Source organism: Epinephelus moara, chromosome 1 (genome assembly GCF_006386435.1).
Source record: "Epinephelus moara isolate mb chromosome 1, YSFRI_EMoa_1.0, whole genome shotgun sequence".
In the NCBI taxonomy this organism is placed as follows: domain Eukaryota; kingdom Metazoa; phylum Chordata; class Actinopteri; order Perciformes; family Serranidae; genus Epinephelus; species Epinephelus moara.
In genome coordinates this window covers 10,058,632-10,078,964 of record NC_065506.1, presented here as the reverse complement: position 1 = coordinate 10,078,964, position 20,333 = coordinate 10,058,632, and the positions used below count along the sequence as shown (strand labels likewise).

General features: G+C 40.5%; 1 protein-coding gene across 3 annotated transcripts in view; it reads right to left on the bottom strand.

Annotated features, from left to right (window-relative positions):
• Nucleotides 1–5,814: 5,814 nt before the first annotated feature.
• The window catches only part of cdh8 (cadherin 8), a 119,481-nt gene continuing 104,962 nt past the window's right edge, over nt 5,815–20,333 (bottom strand). For 2 of the 3 annotated variants that reach the window (XM_050050178.1, XM_050050197.1), the window contains 5 exons: nt 18,973–19,109; nt 14,744–14,865; nt 13,904–14,021; nt 8,129–8,380; nt 5,815–7,943 (listed from right to left, as the gene is read on the bottom strand). In XM_050050178.1, coding sequence (XP_049906135.1) covers nt 7,450–7,943; nt 8,129–8,380; nt 13,904–14,021; nt 14,744–14,865; nt 18,973–19,109 — 1,123 coding nt within the window. In that variant the 3' untranslated portion in view covers nt 5,815–7,449. The remainder of the gene's footprint in view (nt 7,944–8,128; nt 8,381–13,903; nt 14,022–14,743; nt 14,866–18,972; nt 19,110–20,333) is intronic. The other variant, XM_050050188.1, reaches the window with a different exon arrangement.

Below are 20,333 nucleotides of genomic sequence, written 5' to 3'. Positions count from 1 at the left end.
TGTGCATTGAAGTCACTCATTACATATTTAGAACATGTTATGTTGAGTAATTCTGTTTGTGTCACAGTTTTGTATTCCTGGTCATGTGGTCTTTTCTGTATGGCTAGTCAGGACTGATTTCCTGTTGTTGACACTTCCTGCGACTGACCTCCCTACTTAGTCTGATTCCTTGTAAACGCCTCAGCCTTCTGCCCCTGACCGTGAGACCTGCTTCCGCATATTTGGTTCTTCATTTCCATCCGACGGCAATGCTACAGTTCCAGTCAGCTTATTTGTGGTTTCACCATGTCGCCACACTTGCTATTGTAGTGCGTCTTGTGAATAATTACCTGCTGGCTTCTCCACACTCCGCCTGGCCCCGACTTGCCATCTGCCTATACCAAACTGGTTCATCTGTTTGGACTGTTTACTTACCTGGTTCTGGATTTTCTGCCTCCTCAACCACATCTCCAGCCTGCTCCTCTACGGTACCGTTGCCTGTTATTGAACTGAACTGTGTTTGTTGTTGGACCCGCCCCTGCTCTCGCCTGCCTCTCAGTCCAGTTCGGTCTGCCAAACCAGCTGGGCTGCCAAGGACTTTGTGGAGAGATTTTGCAGGAGTGAAACTGTTGCTGTGTGCAACAGTGTGCGTTGCTATAAGATGCAGAGTGGTGTGGCAAAGCCTCTGTATTTGACAACCTCAGAATAAGAACAGGTTGGGGCCCCAGAATGATTCTGTCACTGGGTCACTGATGATTTAATTAGTGTGACTTTGTCATGTATGCACAATTGCAACGAAAACAATAGGGGACCTAAAGTGATAGTGAACACAAATAACAGAAATGTATATTGTCCCACTTACATCCAGTGGTATTTAGTCATGGAGATAGTTTCAATTTTATTTACTGAGGCTCTGAGATTTCTACCATTGATTCATTAAAAAAAGAATTACATTTGGATACTTAGTAAAAATAGAATATCCTATATGGACTTTGTTGATTATCTTTACCAAAGCCATTCAGCATCTACCAGTCAGAATGTTAACAAATACAATTTCATTACAAGGATATGCACAATTAATGAACTTTGAACAGATACGAAAAACAAGTTTTGCAGTAATTATTTGCCTGCCAACATCTTCCAGCCACGCTCCCACACTTGTCTCCTGACTGACACAATTTACCGCATACATAAAAACACTTCTCAGAGTTATAACTCAGTCGAATAGAAACACACAGACATCATAACATCACACCTTGTCACAACAGTCAGGCTTTTCAATGTTAAGATGGCATAGAAAAGAGGCGCACCTTAGAACTTTATCAGATCTTGTCACATAATCATCACATTCAGACAGCTTTTTCTCCTGTATCAGAATCGCACAGGTGATTGTTGTCTGTAGAGTGGTTATGATGCAGATGTGGCAGAAGTGTAATCACATTACAGGCTAAAAACATGGAGCTGCACCTAGGTTTGAGTTTAATACTCAGACATTCAGCCTGCTCATCATCAGTTACTTTAAAAACTGCATGCTAATGCAGAATATGTATTGTTAATGGCTTTCTCCTTTTTTTCCACAGACATCTCAAACAAATGAATTTTCTCCTGGACCTCCCCCACTGCTTCCACAAATTCCTTTTTTTTCTTAATTATTCAGAAGCCCCCATGAGCTATTTGTTTTGTCAGTAAAAATATTAACACTATAATCAACTGAACAGTACTTCAAACAATGATTTTTAAATATGTCATTTTTTAAATTCTTTTAGTATCAAATTAATTAAATGAAAAAAACTAGAGGTGCTTAATACCACTGAAGGTATGGTTAGTGGAAAAATATTCAAATACTGCAGTATTAACTATTAACATGGGGCTCTTGTTTGCAGAGGGCTCATCTAGTTTTGCAACCGTTTACTTCAGTTGATAATGTCCTTACACGGTGCCTTATGCTAAATGAATTAGTGTTTAATCAAATTCCCACAAACTAATTAGTGCAAAGCAATCCTGGGGCCAGGTAGATTTCCAGCACAGGAGGACGGGTTGCTGCCTCATGCTTTGGGCAAAACATACTTAATATGTCACGTGTAGTCTGTTGTGTGCTTGATGGGTGCTTGAAGAGGTCTGGGTACATCTGCCATGCACAGAGTGGTAGGAACAGATGGTGAGAAGGGGTCCATGGCTCATTTTGGCCTCAGGGCCCCCTAAAGGAGCCATGAAAACACAATGGTCAATATGGAAAAAAAACAAACAAACATGGGGTGCAACGTAGCAACCCACGATATCCATATCTCAAAAACCAGAACAGAAAGTGGCTTTCTTGATTTGTATGCACCAAAGTTTTCTTGTAATTGAGGGCATCTCTGCCAGGCAACAGTAATTACAGTTTCTACACCACGCGAGCCGGAGCCACAGGCCTGCCTTATAAAGTCTGGCACATATCAGCAGGGAACAACAAGTGCAAGGTTGTCACCCGAGGGACACTTCCATTACGTGACAAAAGTGAGAAGATAATTTGATTTACTGTTTAGTTAGGCAACCTCTGTCAGACCCGCAGCCATACACAGCAGTGTGGGTACATGAAGATTGACTACAAATGAGTCTGCTGACCTGCCGGGGTCGCACATTCCAGAAAACAATTTGTGCTATCATTTAGCGGGAGATATCAGTCGGTAAAATGTGTTCCATGGCTGATTTTTGACTAATGGATCAGGTGCATAAAGATAGCAGGCTCCCGGTTTAACATCACATGCAGTCCCAGAGGGCAAAGGCGTCTGAAACACCAACACCACTTTGGCAAGTTTGGAAAAGGTAGATATACATTGCAATGTGGAATCAGATGATAAGACGTCTGATATTTCAGATTTTTGCTATCAAATGTATCTAATCTTTGCGACTGCTATCCATATTGTTTTCATTACAAGGACATTATCAAGTAGAGCAGCTCCGTGTCTTTATTGCGAGTGTGTGCGTGTGCACTGCAAGCTCTATATATAGGCATATGTGCAAGTGGATTTGTGAGATTTTGTGCCTTTGACTTCAGTGAGGCACAGCCGGTAATTGATACGATCAAAAGCTTTTGTCATTTATGAGAAACCTCAATATCAGATAAAGCCAAACAGAAGTCTAATCTTTCAACAAGATTAACAAAGAGCACACAATGTTCAAAAATAAATAAATAAATAAAATAGGAAATAAAAACAAGAAAGAAGAAATGGGAAATTGCATTACATCTAATCTCCTTTGCTCATAAATAATAAAATAAATTGCAGTGGCACATGAGTATTACTGTAACACAACACTACAATTTACATCCCAGACTAATTAATATAATGAAGGCCTTTCTCATGCAAAACTTTTATCTCCCTGGGTACATACTCTCTGAGATGGGAATAACAAATCAGGATTAATACACAATAGTCTACAAGTCTTATTTTTTCCCTTTGATAAGACATAGATCATGATAGACAGCAGATTAGGTTGCATTAATCTAATTACATCTTGAAGTTTCAAATGATATATATTGTCTTGGATGATGATAAACTGTGTGACAAGAATACACAACATATTTACTGTGCTTGCAGATTTTATGCCCTGTGATTTTTGTTTAATTTGATTCACTGTGAGGATATTTTAAAAGACTAGCAAGTTCCAATCAGTGGCACAGAGCCACGTTATGTTCAATCAAAATATTTGAACAGCACTGTTGGTTATATTCTTCTAAAAGTTGAACTGTCACAACTTCATAATGTCAAACTGATAAAGCACATTCTTAAGACAGTATATTTTCTGAACAAGCAAAACGGCAACTTTTAGGGATGAAAGGTTGCCTTCTACATCAGAGACATTTTCAAGCCAAGGAAAAGCTGCTGGCAGGGGGAAAATGATAAGCATTTGACATTTTTTTTCCTCCCAGCTGATGTGTTTTCCTATCTTGCTGCTCTTTTGGGGTGCAGGTTCAGTAAAGCTGTAATAATAGAATGTTGAGTCAAGTGGGTTAAAAGTCCATTTTTGCTTTCCACAGCAGCAGGAAAGACAGTGAAACAGACTTTTATAGCATTCAAGGAGCACAGGGCCAGAATGTGCTAGGTGACTAAGTGAAGAACAGTCTGGGAAATATAATGGTACCAGTTTTATTTTATCTTTATCACAGTGTTTGATGATGCATAGGCCTGCAGAGGCACTTTTAGAGATTCAGCACAGCCGTCCTGTTGTTTTGACAATGAGTCCAGTTGCGCTTCCTGCTTTTAGATTCTGTTGTTGGATATTATTCTGTGATGTTCAAGGCTTTCCAGGAGCTATTTTGTGATGAAATGTTGCAATTTACTTTTTTGGTGAATCCACTTTCAGCCAAACTGCTTTCACTTTCCAACGACAAAAAAACGGACCACCACACAGCAAAACAGATCCAGAAATTCATTGCAGGGGAAACTAACATTTTTTTTTTTTTTTTTTGCTAAAGTATTTGCCTTTCATAAAGTTGAGGGAATCACAAGACACAGACTTGAAAAAGATCACTCTGATGTTTTGTCCTTAGTGTGGGTCAAGTTCCAAAAGCACTGGATACTACGGTTCCAATACTGCAACCAATAGCATGTTTTGTTAGTCCCTCCATGCCTGGTTAACTCTTGCGTCTTTCAAATTCCACACTTCAAGCAACCCTGTCCCCAAAAGAAAATGTTGGCATTGTACATTGCTGCAAACCATGAATATGTTACATTTGTACGTTTCATAGATGTCATATTAACAGCATATTGACAGATGAACTGACTCTGTTGTCAGGAGGTGGAAGGATCAGTGAATGGCTTGTCACCTACACAAGATGCCTGCCAAGCTGCGGACCACTGCAGACCTTTGTTTGAGACCAAAACACAACACAACCAATTAGGTTTTAGTGACCCATGGCTGTTTCCTGTGGGTTTTAGCCAGCAAACATGGGTATTTTGCAGCAACCTGTCGTCATTTTTTCAGCAGCTTTTTAGTCACCAAACATGGGTGTTTTATAGCAACCTGTCATTTTTCCAGTGACTTTTTAAAAATGAATATTTGGCTTTTGCCTTTATTCAGTAGGACAGGATTTAAGCATGAAAAAAGGAGAGAGAGAGGGGGGATGACATGCAGCCACTGTGGCAAGGACATTGCCTTTGTACATGGGACACCTGCTTTGCCCATCCAGTGCCTTTTTAATCACCAAAAGGTGTTTTGTAGCGACCCGTTTCTGTTTTTCCACTGTGGATAATGCCAAGAAAAGCAATTGATTTTTACAGAGATGTCCCCACTTTTCCCAGGGAAATTGTGCCCCAAGAAATGGATATTTTAAGCCAGAACACGATGTGTTCTTAAACAAAAACCAACTGTTTTTTATGCCTAAACCTAACCACACATTAACCACAGCATTTTTGGAGCATAGAGTTTCAGTGTATCCACTTCATGACAATGTATAAATGTAACATATCCATGGTTTGCAGAAATGTAAAATGTCAGCATTATTTTTGGTGATTGGATTGCTTCAAGATTGTAACACAGACTTTGTTATAAACTTGTAGTTTTAGAGCCCAGGCCAAGATAACCTCGATGACATCACTATGACATCATCCTCAAATGATGGGTTATTTCCTCAAACTTTAGACAGCTCCCTCCAGAGCCACAGATGACATTATATAACTATGTTTACGGGCTGAGTAGTACTCCACCGGTAAACTGAACCTTGTGTAAAATGGCCGGACTGCCCCTTTAACAGTGTTAATGTTCTATCTGCAACTTTTGCTTGTCTGTAACTCATCAGCATAATAAAACCACACCCATTCAGCAATATTTATAAAAATATATTTCACAAAGTAGGAAACAATACAGGGTATCTTAGATTACAGTACAGGGAGTAAATAATTGAACATACACATTTATAAGCATTAAAGCACAGTACAAAATATGATCTGCATGTAGGACTATTCCATATATATTGTTTAGTCTACAGAGAACTGCCATAATACTGTATCAGTACAAACTGAGTTTGCACGCAGCTGTAGTGCCATTGAAATTCTCATTATGTGCAAGAGCTAACGTGCAGAGACAAACCTACCACCTCATTGAAAGCTAATGACGTTAGCAGTAACTCTATGTACAGTACAAGTCTTTTTTATTGATATCATACAGTGTAAGCACAATATGCACATGGTCTGGATTTGTGTCTTCGTTTTTCTTGGGCTGATGCAATCTGTGTTTCCTAAATGAGATTTGATGTTTGGAAGGAGTCACGTACTCAGGTATCAATTGGACTATTGTGCTCAGACACTCACTGGCATGTACCTCAGAATATATTATGGGATATATTTTACACAGAATTAGGATGTGTCAGAAAGGTCCCATTCCTGCAGTCCCAATTAATTAGATCATCTGTATTGTTAGAGTAACTTAGAGCTCTTGTTTGTTTCTTGCTTACATCTAGTCTATATTATCAACTGCAATAAATTCATGATATGGTTTGGCTGTTATGACATAGTGTTCAAGTGGTGGAAAAAACAGCTGAATGTGAAATAATCTGAACACACTCACTTCAAATTGTCAGCACAGAAAGAAAATTATTTAAGAACAGAAATACAAAAACTCATAGAACAATAATGAAGAATCAACACATCTCTTGTCAAAAAACAGTAGATTACAATTGTATTTAATGTTGCTTCTGTAAAAAGAAGGCCTCAGAGTTTCTACATTTCTCTTTTTTGTCTTCACTTCAGTCTTTTATAGGCTAGTAACACTTGCGACCCACACCTGTAGCGTGTAAATACAAAGAGTTGTATAAAGCAAGCCTTTCTGGGCTTTAGATAGTTTATAAATGTGGCCACCAGCGAACATATCAAATGATAACAAATTCACCTTAAAGCCAATACTGGTTTGTCTTTTTGCTTTTTTTTCAAATCATACATACATTCATCATTGTAATGTAGACCATATATTGCTTTTTCATTGTCATTTTGTTTCAGATCACCAATCAGCTGGGTGGCTTACGGAGACATGAAACAAGAGTCCCTCTGCAGCTTCTGAGGTCCGGCTTGCTGTCCATGGAGCATGGAGTGTCCGCTCAAGCTTCAGAGAACCCAACGATATCCGTTATTTCCTTTCATCGGGTAACTACCAGCAACCCCAGGGTTTTTCTGCTACTGGCAGTCACAGCAAATGACTAACACCCAAAATACTGCTAGACACTCCACAACGGAATCTAAGTTACACTCCACAAGAATCATAGATCTCCTAATAAAGACATTGTTTGGCTCAACAATTACAATGCGCTTGACATAGTGGATGACGACTGCTATACCTCACTCTAAGAAGAATACAAAAAGGTGGCCTCCCATGTTATTAACTGTTTTTCTTTTTAAACACCTGTTTCTAAAAGCCAGCAAACCCCCTAGCGTTTAATACACAAGTATGTGGACAGAAAAGAAAATCAGAAAGGTCTTTTTTCTAACAAACCAAAGGTCAGGTCTCGCGGTCGCTCTCGCCCACAGAGTAGAGCTCCCCAAGTCTTCTGAAGCGTGGGCCCCACTCTCTGAGATAGTCATAGTTCTGGTCCGAGTCTGACGACGCCGTCTCCAGTGAGCTGAGGGAGCCAGCAATGGATCCCCGACCCTCGTATCCATAGATCTGGATGGAGTCGTAAGGCGGCGCTGTGGGATCATTGTCTGCCTCGTGGAGTCGTACATTGATGAATTCGTCCACGTCCACGCCATTTGGGCCAGAGTGCTGGCCCGCCCGGGGCATAAACTGCAGGTCGGGCTTGATGTCCTTGCGTGGCAGGTAACCATTGATGCCATCCGGGTTCTGCAGCGTTGCGATGTCGAATGCTTCCGTGTCCTCCTCGCCGCCTCCTTCATCATCATAACGGATGATATTCTCCCTCACGTCTTCGTCATCCTTTATAATCAGAGGCTCATTCTTGTGTCTCCTCAGGGTCACAAATAGTACAACTATTACTGTCAGAAAGATACATGGAGAGGAAGGAAGACAGAAAGAAGAAGTCTAGGTCAAGCTTTGACGAGTGGATGTTTTGTTAGTGCAAGCAGATCATTCATCGGGGTCAGAGTATTAAAGGCTTCATCTACATCTGTTAAATCACTTCATAGTAATAATCTCACATTGCAAAAAAGAGATACCTCACCTAATAGCAGTATAATGCAGGCCAGGATGGCAATAAGAGCTCCCATACTGAGGCCGATTGGTAAGACGTAGGCCTCCACGTTGCAGGACTGGACAATGCCATCCTTACTGCATCCACAGACTCGGATGGTCAAGGTGTTGGTGCTGCTCATCGGTGGATTCCCATTGTCCGTCACAATGATTGGCAGGAAGTACATCTCCTGTTTCTGTCGCCGGAAGGTATCATGCTTGGCCAGAACACTGATTGAATTGTCTGTCAGAGAGAGGTAAAGCCAGAGATGATTTTTTTTTTCAAGGATGTGTGGAAAACCCATTATTATTCATGGTAGCAACAGACTGAAGTTCTATTATTAAATCGTGTGAAGATCAGTGCAGCATGAGGGTAAACTAATTTCACATCAATTGTCACAAGGCTCTCTAGCACTCTCACATTCCAATGCCATAGATGGATTTCAGCCACCCTCCTTTTTCTCGACAGGCTCGCCTTCCTTCAGAATTCTCAAATTGGACTGAGTGTGCTGTCCCCCTTTAAAAGCTAAGGAAATGAAAGGGACCACGGCAGGCGACACTGACTTAGAAGATGGCACATGTCGACCCAAAAAGGTGCCAGCTGCTCTTTGATGACACTTCTGTGAAGCTGTCTGCTCATTAGCTGGCTCTCCTTACCCTGCTCACATTATCAAACACTTGCATTCCCATAAGAATCTACTCCTGCTGATCTTATGGAAAACGTACAAGATTTCTGATAGTCTAACCTTTGCCTCTCTGCTTGAGGGTGTACTGAAGAGGGAGGGGAAAATAGATCTGGTGATATACACGCAATACAGAGACAGGCTATGTTGAAACATCTGCATTGACAGAGCAAACTTAATCAAAAGATGGAATGCTTCATGATAGAATTATTTGCTTTGCACAATCTGTAATTGATGTGAACATATGCTCAGATTTATTTTCTTATGAGTGCTGCCACAAAGTGGTACGCTCTGCTTTGTGAGCACCAACATGTCCTATTTCATTTGGATCATTCGGCAGTGCATAGTGAGTATGCAATCATCTACTGTACTGTAGTAAACCATCAGGGCTTGTCCTCATATACAGGTCATTTTCATTTTCTTGGCAACTATTGATGGTAAAAATAGAATTAAACATTTCCTGCCCATCAGCCCCTCCACAGAAAAAAGCCTGCTACTCAAAGAGAAAGGCAGCTGTGCTGATAACCTTTAAACAGATTGAACTCAGTGGAGTTACAAGAATGCTCGTTTTATTATCTTTTATATATTAGGGCACATTAAAAGTGTTTTATCGAGCGTCTGATGGATTCTGATGAAAAATCTGTGTACATTGAAATATTAATCATGACATTAACAAAAGCAAAAGCTCATTTGAATTAATTTCTCGCTATAAATAACTTAATATGTGGGTGGTTCCAAATGACAGCAGTGACAGCAGAAGTGACACCAACAGTCTGAAAACTTTCTACACTTCTGAAGTCTCTTAGCTACACACAGCACATTCATGAATGCCAAATCAGTTGGACTTAAAGAGACAGTTCACACCCAAATCAAAAATACATATTCTCCCTTTTACCTGTAGTGCTATTTATCAGTCTAGATAGTTTTGGTGTGAGTTGCAGCATGTTGGAGATATGTCGTGAATATGTCTGCCTTATCTCATATATATAATGGAACCGGAGGCACTTTTGGTGCTCAAAATGCCAAAAAATACATTAGAGAAAGTCAACAGCAATGTCCTTTCCAGAAACCATGACCCGGTTTCTCAAGATAGTCCACAGACCTTATTGTGAGCAGTTTCATGTTGGAACTATTTTCTTTCTACCCATCTACACCCATCAACCATATCACCACGCAGAAGGAATCATATATCTATGGCTAGTTCACCTAGCTCCACTGAGCTAGCTAAAATTGTAGCTCAGCTAAGGAGAAAGCCATTATTGTTTACTTCCTGTCCATAAGTAGATGCACCCTTCTTTGTGGTGATACAGTTGGCGGGTGTAGTTTGGTAAAAAGAAAATAGTTCCTACATGAGACTACTCAGAACAAGGTCTGCAGATTGTTTTAAGTAACTGGGTCATGATTTCTAGAAAAAGACTGTTGAGTTTTTCAAATTTATTTTTTTTTTTTACACTTAAGGCACCACAAGGTGAGTGCCATCTAGTCCCATTATACTGGAGAGAGGGCAGACATCTCTACAGCTGATATCTCCAACACTCAGCAACTCACACCAAAACAATCTAGACTGATAAATAGCACTACAGGTGAGAGGAAAAATATGTAATTTTGATTTGGGGTAGAAGAGTCCCTTTAAATGCTTTACTGTAACATAATACCAAAGGATTGGAGGAAGAAAAGATCCAATTCACAATTGTTAGTGAGTCTGTATCACTTTCCTCTCTATGTGTATGAATATTTTATTAGTATGTGTAATGTTATTGCATATATGTAATTAATATGTGAATGGTTCAATATTGCATGGGTACGCAACACAGAAATTAATTAATTGGTCTCTACTTACTTAGTCATACTACATTTGGTTCAACCAAAAGTATGCACTAACAAGTATATAGTATTCAGAGCACACTTTACTCAAGTCCAAATGTAATTATAAAAGTCATCTTTTTTGATCATTGTCAGATTGATTTTAAGACTTATGTTTTTTTTACTGTTTTGCTAAAGGGGGAAAAAGGTTTTGAGAGACACACTACATTAACTCCTTTAGCCTGCAGGCCTCTGAGTGGATGGGCAAGGTGATTGACAACTGATCTAGCAGGGGCACCGACACAATCAAAGCAAACGTGCACTAGAAAATGTAGCTTACAAGCTAAGAACATTGTTGTGTTGGCAGAGTCTAACTAAAGCAAGGGCTCTCTGTCTGTCTGTATGTGTGTCCTTCATATATCTCAGGAACACTTCATCCAATCTACTTCACATTTTACGAGTGTATTGCTGAGGACCCAAGGATGTGTCAAAATTGGTGCAATTTGGAGATGTGACATGTTATTGATAAATGTTGAATAAAGATGTGAACAGCTTCAGGGCTCTGTGGACGTAGGTTGAGCATGTCTTTGCCTAAGTTTGCTGTTCGATGCTGGATATACTAACACCACAACTGAAATCGTCTTCATTTCCTTGGAGGCAATGAGCACAAGGACGTAGCCTACAAGAACAACGCCACTCTGCTATTACAACTCAAACTGTGTATGTTTGCCACGCAGGTCTGTGTCTCAGGAGCCAAGGAAGAGCAGTGCTGAGTGTTTTGATGGTATGGGAGGTTCTTGAGCAAGCAGCAGCACCACAGGCCAAGCAATCACCCCTTTACGAACAGGCATGTTTTCACTGGTTAAAGAAAAAGGACTACAACAATTAACATCTACACCGACAGATGCTGACATTTTGCAGGTTGGTTTTTACGCTGTTCAGTGTTCTTTAGCTGACAAGCTAATTAGCTTGCAAAATCAGCATCAAATCATTAGCAAGCACTTTTCCCTCGATGGATGTTTGTCTGGTAGCTCATTTAGGAGGCGGAGGTGAAACACAAGACACGTCTCCATGATTGTAGGAGGAGAAGGACACATTAGCTAAAGCCACAACTGGTTTCGTGTGTCTGTGTCTTTTTTGTGCTTTGTCACATTCCATGAGTGACTTCTACTCGGTGGTGTTGTCAGCCTATAACTGAAAAAAAAAAAAAAAAATCTTTGTCTATGTAGACAGTTTTATTTCAGCTGGACTTTAAAATGATTCTTCATCGAATACTTTATTCATTATTTTCTTTTCCTGGATCTCTTGTGATATCCTTTTATCTTATTATTTTCTTATATTATTGTATTTATATTTTTTTCTTTTTATACATCATGTTTCACTATCAAACAGCATTTAGAGAATAAAGTAAAAGAAGAATTTAATTGTACTGGGAAACCTGTTTTTAATTATGCATATAACAATAAACACCTTGACTTTTTACTGAACAGCAGCCAATGCGGCCACAGGTGACAATTATGGGATAATGCTAAAGGCTAAAACATTGTGTTACATTAGCATTAGCGGAGATGAGTCAGAGAGTCACAGAACTGACTCAGTTTTAAAGCAATACCCATCAAAAGTTTGCTAAAATAGCTACCACAAGGAACTGGTCATACCAGGCCAATTTAGATGGTATCTGCAAAACCTCTGAGTGCTCTGAAATGAGCAGGGGGAGCATTTTATTGCCAATGAGTTTAACTTTACCTTTGTGAAAAAAAAAAGATTGTGTAATTTCTTAACACAATTTAAAAGAGTCAGAAATGAGTTTCTCTCAGCAGAATTTCATTCTTGGCAGCATGCTGAATGTATGTTGTCTCAATTACTGAGAATGGGATGCTCCGCTCTGTTGCAGCTCTGCCTGCTGAACACAGAGTTGTCAGAGTGCTCGATATCTTCTATACAGCTGGTCAGAACCTTCGCCATCTTCCTCAGCGTGGGCAGCCCCTAACCTCTTCACTGTGCAATCCCTACAATTAGACTCATCATCACAAACAAAAGCAGCACACAGAGGCTCACAGGAGCCTGGCGCTCTTCACTCAAGTGTCTCCCACAGCTGCCGATTCAGATAGAAATAGTCACTGAAGTGCTGGGGGATGTGGCACGATGGGCTTCTTTTCTCTGTTCAGAATTAGCAATGCCATAGACAAGTGGTTGGTGCAGTATGTAATATATAAAGCGGAGCCACAACACATAGTATTTAGTGTGGTTTCAGGCAAGTGAGAAAAATGCAGGGTGTTCTGTTATTGGAGCTGTGCTTGTAGTGGTGAAAGATTTCTAGTGACGGTTTTATCTGTTGCATCATCTTAAGAAACTATTAAATCTCTTCTTAACAAAAGGGCAGGGTTCAGGAACCTGCATGTTTTATGCACTTTGAGGTTGATCCACAGTTAAGACTGAGTATTTTGCAGCAGTCTGTGCCATTTAAACAGCCCTTCATTTTTGACTTTCCATTTTCTGACAGGATTTTTACACAAGTGTATCGGGAAAAATATAATTTTGTTCATTTAGTTATTGCTCAATGTGTCAAAAGCGGTATAAATACACATAACCAAGACTATTTTCCCATTGCCTGTGATTATCACACTGGTGTCTCATGCCTCTGCCTGCTAATGTACCTGTTTCAAAAGAAAAAGGTTTTTATGTTTCTCAAAAAAATGGCAAGTCCGTTTGATGACCTGATTTTTATGGACTCTTTCCTTCGTCAGAGAGAGGTTGCAGTAAGTTAGCCTGCAGCCCTTGCATTGAAACAGAAGGCTAGTACCATATGAAGATTATTTGCCCCAAGCTGAAAGCATTACACAATGTCATCATGAACACAGCCTGTTCAGAGCCAGTTACGGAGGAGAGGCAGGAGAAGAGGAATGGGATAAAGACAGAGAGAAAAAACAGCAAATAAACCAATCAGAGTATTTAGCAAATAAATTTAGTGCCATCTGCCACACTGCAGCAGCTCCTAGGAAGTCACCCTACATTGAGCTGCAAGACTACCAGGAAAAGCCATTTGGATCCCATTCATTTAGTTTCCCTCAAAATGCACTGGGGAGTAAAAAGAAGCTGGTGTCCAGACAATTTCACATCTGCTAATTGTGAGCTACACTGATCCACCAGATTTCATCTCGAGTATGGCTAACACGCCACGGGTTAGAGATAAGACTGGAAAGCCATTGGAGAAATTTACAGAAACTTCAGTCATTCTGCCACAGAGGAGTTTCTTCTCTGCAGTTTCTTTTGTTACTCACCTTGGTTGTTTTTGATGGTGAAATTGGGGTTGTTGAGCATCTCCGGGACGAGACGATAGTCAAAGTAGTGGCCCTGGATCGGGTCGTCTTTGTCCACCGCACTGACAGTCTGGATCACCTGTGTTGAAAACAGAGAGACAGGAAGATATACAGTGGAGGGCTCAAAGTCATGAGAGGAGGCAGCGTATTCATTACTCTGTTTTTGCCTTCCGCAGATTGCCTCAGTCTAATACTGGCTGGATCACACCTGATGAAATATATGCCCTATTCATTCCTGGAGTTTGAGATTATTATCAATGAGGTCCTGTCTAGTCTGGCACACTTTCAGGCTCCTGGCTCTATCTGTTAATCTGTCATCATAGGTCTTATCGTGCTGTACGTCTTTATGATTGATTGGAAATTAGAATTCGGGCCCTGCAGGACAGTTTCCCCTTTTTTCCCCTCCTTTCAATAAAGCTCCCTATTGTACGTACACAGGTCCCCTGAATGAGGTCGATTGATGAGGAGGAGAATGCTAAGTACTTGTCCAGAATTTTTGGCTGGGGGAAGCATTGTGCCATCTGGAGAAGGACATGAAAGACAGTCTTGAATTATGATCCGCTCTGATCAATCCTGACTGCTCTCATTTCCCCTTTGCTCCACGCACACTGTGTCAAGGGAGGACTGTCGCAGGGAAAAAGGGACCGTGCTCCCACCTCTGTAGTTTCTCAGTGAAATAAATAGGCTATAATTCACTGTGGCCAATCACTACAGGGGAGGCGTGAGAGACAGAAAGAAAGGGACAAAGAGAGAGAGAAAGATAGATCACTGGTTTGATGGATGAGCTGCTTCTTTCCTTACCTGTCCAGGTTTTCCATTTTCACAGAGAAAGGCCTCGTATTCCGTGGCAAATTCAGGGGCATTGTCGTTAATGTCCATTACTCTGATGGCCACAATCGCCCTCGATATCTGACTGTGATTTCCTAATAGATAGATAGATAGATAGATAGATAGATAGATAGATAGATAGATAGATAGATAGACAGATAGATAGACGGACAGAGCAAATCAAAAAAGAGGAGAGACAAGAGGACATAAACAAGAAAGGACAATGAGTATAATAGAAAACAAATTAATAAATTAAAACAAGGTTACACATGAAATCCCAGGTAAATTCTGTGACCTAGTTTTAATTTCCTTTATTTTCCATCTTTATTTCTCCCTTCATTTCCTGAGCTGATGGGAGGACAGATGATAAGCCACATCAGTCTACATTTCAGCTCGTATTGGCCACGCAAAACAGGATTCTAGGCAACAGGAAAGGAAAAAAAAAAAATCCAATCCAAAGTGCTTTTGAAAATCCCCTGTACACTGTAATGTTTAAAACATGAGGGTTAAAACATGCATATTAATGAGTCATTGGTAACTGAAGTCTAAAAAGACAATAAAAGGCAGTTTAATTAGATTAGATTTTGATTGGAATTATTCATCACTGGTAATTGACAGTCCCTTTCGAGAGTCCCCATAAACGGTTGTATTTATTAATCAGCAGTGCAAATGCCAACTTTTAAAGCAACAGTATTAATGTGGCCCCAAGAGGGCCACGTCACTGTGGCCAATGACACTGGTGCGTTTTCTATTTTATATGCTATTGATTCATTTATTTATTTGGGGCCATGAAGCCTGCCTCTACTGTCGCCTTATAAGAAGAATGACGGCATGTGGATAACAGGTGCACTTTCTTGATGTTTGGGGTATAAACCTAAGATTTCTCTTCTCTCTAAGAGTCTTAAGTATTTTATTTTTCCATTTATCAAAGATGTTTTTAAATCATAATAACCTGTGCCAACTGTTAACATGTTTGGTTTAAAATTGGTTTTGAAACAAGACTATGTAACTTTTGTTGAACAGCAGCCATTGTAATTACAAGATAACCCTCTCCCTAATTTCTCAAGATTCTCCTGGGCCAACTGCTTAAAAGACATCATCATAGTTATTTCAAGCATCTCCTAGACACTACATTTGTATGTTTCTAAGCTGCTTTCTCATATACTTTGTTGTGGCAGTGTAATTGCCTAGATTATGATCAGAGATAATCAGAGTTTCTGTCAGGGAAAGAAGCACTGCATTTATGCCACACAAGGAGGGGGTGTGAAGGGGATGGCAGGTGTACAAAGAGCAGGACCTTGATACCAGAACTTCAGATTTGAGTCCAGACTCTGGTCTTTGGTTTGGGCAACAAAAGCAACTTGGTTAAGGTTAGGGAAAGATAGTTATCATTAATAATTTTTTTTTTTTTAAATTTAAAAAAAAAAAAAAGGTAATAAGAAAAAATAGTGCTGTAGTCACTATGACTGGAAACTGTCCTACAAAATGTCCTACTTTTTGTCATGAAACAACTACAGTATAAGGCATACCAGATAGGTTAATTTGCAATATTTCCTCGTTATGGTAATAGAAACAGAATTTGCTCGAAATTACATAACCAACATATTTGCTGTTTCAAATTAGTCGTATATAAACATAATTTCTAGGAGACAGGGCTATAAAATGTAGTGTACACAAGGCGAAAATGAGTGATTAAGTCAACAAATGGACTCATTCATGCCAGAAAGAGAGCATCTTACTATATAATGACGAAAACTCTGTCTGCCTGTGGGTTTGTCTGTGTGTGTGTGTGTGTGTGTCTGTTCCATGTTTTTCTCCTCACTGACTTGGTCAATCCATGTGAAATTTGGCACAGTGGTAGAGGGTCATAGGAGGATGTGAATGAAGCAATATTACATCAATTGGCCAAAGGGGGGCGCTATAGCAACCGATTGAAATTGCAAACTTTGAATGGGCATATCTCATGGCCCGTATGTCGCAGAGACATGAAACTTTGCACAGAGATGCCTCTCCTCATGAGGAACACATTTGCCTCAAGAACCCATAACTTCCGCTTATATAGATTTTCCGCCATTTTGAATTTTTTGAAAAACACTTCAAATGGATCTCTTCCTAGGAAGTTTGAGCGATCTGCATGAAACTGGGTGAACATAATCTAGGGACCAATATCTAAAGTTCCCTCTTGGCAAAAGTTGGAAAACTTACTAAAACTGAGCTTCTATAAGGCAATGAATATTGCGGAGGGCGTGGCTCATCACATAAAGGTGTATAACATCTCAAGGGTTTCACCCATCACCACCCAACTTTGTAGACATATGACCACACATAATCTAAGAGGACCCCTCCATTATTGACCCCATCAAACAAAATGGGGGCACTAGAGAGCTAATTTCTTATCTAGGCCTAACCGCCACATCGATTTTTACTAAACTTGGTAGATATGTAGAACAGGACACCTCTTTTTTTGGGGGGGCGGGGGGGCATTTTGCCTATATTTGACAGGACAGTGAAGCATGACAGGAAGGATGGGAGAGAGAGAGCAAGGAAGACATGTAGCAAAGAAAGAAGGCCAGATTCCAACCCCCACCGCTGCAACAAGGGCTAGCCGCACCTTTCCCATGTGAACTACCAGTGCACCCCACTTTTAAGTCAATACAACATACTGTAGAAACACTTTAACTATCTGCCTTTCAACGTGCTACCTCAACTACTAATGTACAGTTTTAGCCTTTTTTAACTTTTCATTTGTAATGGTATTTGTGGTATTTCTTCTTTAAAAAGTTACACATTCTTGCTTCAAATTGTATTTGTGTTCCTTGTCTACACTAATTTGTTTTTAATGAAACACAGAGCAGTGAACAGGATGCCCAAGAAAATCAAGGCCACCAGACAGGCCAGAATATGAGTTGAAAAAGAGGTAAGCAGTGAGGAGAGTGGAAATTGACAGTCTGATAGACAGTGATAGATGGATTAGGGCAGAGGGAGAGAAGAAAACAGAACCCCCATCCCCCTCCAGAAGTGACTTTCCCCCAGCAGCAGACAGGGAATAGAGTCTGATTAGTCAGATGTCAACTGGTGCGAGGCGGCAGAACGCGCCTCCGTTTGGGTGGCAAATGGCATCGGGATAGAACTGGGAACACATCTATTCCTCTTCACGCCAGAGAAGACACCGGCTTCCCTCCCATCCGTGAAGAATAGCAAAACTGCCATATTTATTTTGGCAAATTCCTATTAGGTGTTCTCAGAGATGCCACTATCTCGAGCCACAGTTACTTTGCCAAGAGGCATGAACACACGCTTTAAATGTATGGGTGCAAGAAATGACAAGGCAACCGGCTTATCAAATGAGACACATTCAATTCCTCCAACGGGCTGCTACGATGGTGGGATTTGTCTGTGCTGCACGGCCAAAACATTATGACAGCGTTTGGGCTTTCATTTATTCTGACAATTAATGTGTGTTTCCTTTGATTAAGGGAAGAAAGGGACAGATAGAGGATGAGACAGGGAGAGAGGGAGAGGGAGATAGAGCAGAAGAGGACAAGAAAAAAAAAGTTACAAGCTGTGTAAATTTCTATTCCAATAGCTTTAAGGGGTACATTAAGCTTTATCACAACATACAGCCCCCCTGAAACAATCTGTATGCAAATAAAGCCTTACATATGGTTTGAGCTGTTTGTAGCTCTGCCGGCAAGATTTTCTACGTAGTCAGTGAGTTTTGCGGTTCGCAGATGTTCTTTAATCTGTAATGGATGCTGGCGTTGGAGCAATCCACTCTGGAGCATGTCTTTAAAACTGTTTATTTGATACGTCTTAATGTTCTTGCACTTCCACAAATTGACTACTGAGCTGTTTAATTCAATCAAAACTCAGCAAATTAACGTATTTAATGCCTCTGTGGATTCAAATGCTAATTGTTTGTGCCATACTCTGGGAGCGATTAAAAGTGCTGGTTTACAAAGCACTATACTGTTGAACAGTGGATTGTGTGTAGCAGGTCAGTGACTCCTTTGACTGAGAGAACCCATGAAGTGGCTCTGGAGAAGGAGATATTGTGCGTGTCTCCCTCCAGTTCTCAGGTTTTAAAATCTGCGTGCCAGTGAATGTCTAATAGTGTGTTGATTTTTCAAAAATAGGACATTACAATTCACAGGGATGGTGTTCACAGGAGGGCGAGAGCAGAGTCAGGAGACGTTACTTACTGACTTCTGTGGCAGTTACTGTGATGTTATGCCACATGTCTGTCTCCCGGTCCAGCGGTTTGGCCAGTGTGATCTTCCCATCATCTACGTTGATGTTGAACTGCCTCTCCAGGTCTGTGTGCCGATCGATGAAGTACCTGCAAAGACAATCAGTCATCAGAAATTTGAGCCAAAACTCTCTAGCGAGCCACCACTGCAGCATCTTTTGCAATCCTCTGGGTGTTGTGGCTAACAGTGCCTTATGAGGACATACCTGTAGATCAATGCACAGTGAAAACAGGCAAGGAATCAGTAATTATCTAAGGCCACATTGTCACTAATATCACACTTAGATCTCACAAGTGTTTTAGCACTGTTTCAGAAATAATCTCTGTCCATACTAACATGTCCAGAACTGCATTTCACATGACCATTCCCATACACTGGGCATTTAGTACTGGTATCAACAGGAAGCAGATTGTCTACTCTGTGGTTGGTTGCATAGTTACAGAAAATACGACAAGGTGGAACTGTTGAATGAAAGTAACATGAATACAAAGCGGTCAAAGTGGTAGAAAACAAATTGTGAGTTGTTGCAACGTAAATATATCGTAAATTTAGCGGCTGGTCCGGCATATATGCACTGGTGTGTCTCCACCTACCTAGCACATGCCTACATCGCCGGCTTGGTAATGGTGCAGACCCATAAGTCCCTGTCAGGAAGTAAATGTGGATGTCTGCATCATCGTTTTCAAAAGCATCTGTTTCCCTCTATCCAGACTAAAATGAAACCCTGGGATTTTTATGCTACAATAGGGTCAGCAGGGTTTTTAAAGGTCTCTGTTTAATGGCTTCCAAAATGCTGGAGTAGTGTGGACTCTAAGCTAAACAGCAATAGTTTGATTTAAAACAAAAACATATTAGTGTGGATGTAGCCTTAGGAATAATTACAGCCTTCACATGAGCAGCAGGGGGCATTGAAACCTACAAAGGTCCAAGAAGCCCTCCCCCTGACCACAGTGACACCTCCCTCCTGCAAAAAAAGACCATTAGTACATGTTATGTCAGAGTAAGAGATGGGCTGTTGTTAACCCTGTTTGGGATCTGTCAACACTCAATGGCCCCCAAAGGCTTTTCATTAATGAGTTAGGACAGCATTGTGTCACACATGAGCTCTAACAACAGAGAGGGGTGTGGGAGGGGATAATGGATGTAATGGAGATGAACCAATGACCAGCCTGTTATGTGTGACCTTGTCTGATCTAAATGATTTTGTTTGCTTTTCAAACCACTAGCCATTTCGAGGTCCTTGTCAATAACGCAGCACACGTTTAAAACTAACCAAACACTGTTTCAAAGGATTTATTTATGAAGCATTCTTC